The 3,524-nt window shown below is 43.9% G+C and overlaps 1 protein-coding gene across 1 annotated transcript in view; it reads right to left on the bottom strand.

The window, feature by feature from the left end:
* The window catches only part of LOC109912450 (homer protein homolog 3-like), a 38,799-nt gene that overhangs the window by 22,784 nt on the left and 12,491 nt on the right, over positions 1-3,524 (bottom strand). The window contains exon 3 of the mRNA XM_048613952.1: positions 2,837-2,993. Within this exon, the coding sequence (XP_048469909.1) occupies positions 2,837-2,993 (157 nt within the window). The remainder of the gene's footprint in view (positions 1-2,836; positions 2,994-3,524) is intronic.

The following is a 3,524-nucleotide window of genomic DNA, read 5'->3' as shown; positions in this document are numbered from 1 at the left end:
CCCCTCTCTCTCACACACGCAAACGCGCACACCCCCCTCTCTCACACACGCAAACGCACACGTCCCCTCTCTCTCACACACGCAAACGCGCACACCCCCCTCTCTCTTACACACACGCAAACACGCACGCCCCTCTCTCTCACACACACGCAAATGCGCATGCCCCCTCTCTCACATGCAAACGCCCTCCCTCTCACAAACATGCAAACGCGCACGCCCTCTCTCTCACACACGCAAACACCCTCCCTCTCTCACACACACACACAAACGCACACGCCCTCCCTCTCTCTCATACATGCAAACACACACGCCCTCCCTCTCTCTCATACATGCAAACACGCACGCCCTCCCTCCCTCACACACACGCAAACGTGCACGCTTTCCCACTCTCACACACATGCAAACGCGCACGCTCTCCGTCTCTCACACACGCAAACGCATACGCCCTCCCTCTCTCACACACATGCAAACATGTGCACCCCCTCCCTCTCTCTCACGCAAACGCTCGCACTTCCTCCCTCTCTCTCACAGATACATACAAATCTATGGGTTGAATTTGTATTTGCAGATTTCTATTTGCAGACACATGCTGTATTTTGTTCAAAAAGCACACAATTTGTGGACACAGTCAGTAAATGGGGCATTTTCTAAATTCATGCTTTGGAAACAAAACCAGTCTGACTCCATGTTAAAACACAGACAGTTTGCAAGGCCTCACACCAAAAGGCATTGTCCGACCTGAGATGTCACCCCTTGTATTCATTGATAAAACCTTTAGTTATTTCAGGACATTGACTTGAAAGAAATTCGGAGAGTTGCATATTAATCAATCAAAATCTGCATCTCCTTTCTAACTGATTAGGGATTTAACAGGAGGGAATCAGCCAGCCATTTTAGGGTTATTAAAAACGTTCATATTATTTGTATAATGCTTTGATCTTTTACTTATAAATTCTGTGTCTCGATACTTCCTCTCTCATTACTCCTGAGGAAGGGGCAATGCTCCGAAAGCCTGTGTGTTCAAATAAACCTTTTGGACTTTAACCTGGTGTCATGTGATTTTTGACCTTGTCCAACCCAGTCCAACACTGGCACCTCCAAATAATGCCTTGACAATCTCCAGAGTTGTCTCCTTCAGGACTCTGGGGTGTTGTCCATCTGATTTCTCTACCTTCAGACCTTTCACCTTTCCCAGCACCTTCTTAATGATGGTCACTACATTCACCTCTGCCCTCTAACTATTTTAAAGTTCTGATATGCTGCTCATGTCTTCGACTGTGAAAATTGATGCAAAGTACCTCATCACTTCCTCCACTATTTCTTTGTTTCCCCAATACTACTTCTCCAGCCTCATTTTCCATCAGTCCAATGTCTACTTGTTTCCCTCTTACTTTTGCAATTTTGTTTTATATTACTAACTAGCTTACTCTCATATTTCATCTTCCCCCTTATTGCTTTTGTCCTCTGCTGGCTTTTAAGGCTTCCCACTGATCTTCACCACATTGTAAGCTTTTGTTTTTGCTTTTATGCTGCCACTGACTTCCCTTATCACCTGTGGTTGTCTTGTCCTCTCCTTAGTATGTTTCTTCTTCCTTGGGATGAATTTCTGCTGTGCCTCCCGAACTAACCCCAGAAACTTCTGCCATTGCAGCTCCACCATCTTTCCTGCTAGGCTCCTTATCCAATCAACTCTTGCCAGTTCCTCTCTCATGTCTTTGCAGTTACCATTACATCTGATTCATTCTTCTTCCCCTCAGACTGCAGGATGAATTGTGTTATACTAATATCACTGCTCCCTAGGGGTTCCTTCACATCAAGCTCCCTAATCCAGTCTGCCTCATTATACATCATCAAATCCAGAAGTCTGGTTCCATTGAGGGCTCTACCACCAGCTGCTCTAAAAAAAATGCCATCTTGTAGACATTCCACAAATTCCTTTTCTTGAGATTCATTACCAACCTGATTTTCCCAATCTACCATTGGTTCCAATAGTTTGCCTACCACTGAGGTTACTTGAATAACGGTATCACATTGGCCACAGGAGAAATGCCAAATGACTGCACGACAGCCAAACAGGAAGTGAAAATTAATGCCAGTGCCCCTGTTATTTACTCCCTTGCCTCACTGAACAGCCTGGAATACACTTCATCCAGCGCTGGAGATTCATATAATTTTAAACCGGCCAAACCACTCAGAACCTCCTCTTTGTCTACGCTAATTTCTTTAATTATATCAGGGTCCTTCTTCCTGATTTCTAGACCCACATCGTCCTTGTCACCAGTGGACACTGATTCATTTAGAATCCAACCTACGATCTCTAGCTCCATGCACTAATTACCAGTGTGATCCTTAATAGGCCCTATCTACACTTTCCCTAGTTCTTATTTTACTCTTAATATACTTTTAAAATAGCTTGCAATTTTCCTTTATTTCACCTGCCATTATCCTTTCATATCACTTTTTTGCTCTCCTTATTTCCTTTCTAAGTTCTCCCTTGCATATTCTATAATCCTCTCGGTCTTCTGCTGTTTCGAATCTTCAGTATCTGCCAATAAGCCTTGTTGGTCTCACCCTTTTATCTTTATTGGAACATGCTGGCCCCGTACTCTTCCTGATTCCTTTCTGAATGTGCCCAACTGTTCTGTCCCAGATTTACATAAAAGTGTAGATTGTCAGTGACCACAGTGTGAACAAGGAGCAATGATGATACAGACTGGAGTGAAGGTGTTATTTACAGGGATGTGTGAGATGGTGATGTGGATGCAATGATCCAGGAAAGTTTATTGCCATTATCTGGGGTGAGCTTTAGTTCTTGGGGCTTCTCATTTCTTGATACCTTAGTTCCACCGACACTAATGATCCGATAAACATTGCGTGTACTGTCGTAGAAGAAAGAGACGGTAACAGCATGCTTGCTAGCTGGAATCCAGTTCCGTTTGGTTGCTGGGTCGATCTGGAAAACATGGGCCCGTGCGCTGAAAATCGGCTGCTCCCTACAACAAGAAACCAAAATTCAAACACCGACCGCAAAACCACCAAATCCAAAAGAAAGTTACTGTCACTGAAATCAACTCATTTCCAAAACTCCTCATGATCAGGCACATCCAGAGAACTCTCACTCTTTTAGACACTACCATTTGGATCCAGATCTCTCTCACACTGACTCTCATTAGGATACAGGAACCTTCTGTAATTAACCACCCATCTCCCACTGAGAGTAGAGATAGTGATTTAAAAATATAACTGGGGATTAATATTTTCCTCTCTGTGAGCTTGTTTTAACTAGTAGCACTTTCAACAGAAAATGCAGGGTTCAAGCTTAAGCAAGACATTAAACTCAGGTTCCTATCCACCCTCTCAGGTGGTTGAGAAATAATTCCACAGGACTATTTTGAAGAGGAACAGACCAGTTTATCTTGGTGTGTTCTGAGAATCTCTCACCAACACTAAAGTCAGATGATGTACAGAGACAACAAGGTGCAGGGCTGGATGAACACAGCAGGCCAAGCAGCATCATAGGAGCA

Source organism: Rhincodon typus, chromosome 29 (assembly GCF_021869965.1).
Source record: "Rhincodon typus isolate 14 chromosome 29, sRhiTyp1.1, whole genome shotgun sequence".
NCBI lineage: Eukaryota > Metazoa > Chordata > Chondrichthyes > Orectolobiformes > Rhincodontidae > Rhincodon > Rhincodon typus.
The sequence above is the reverse complement of the archived record's forward strand: the minus strand, read 5'-3'. Positions and strand labels throughout refer to the sequence as shown.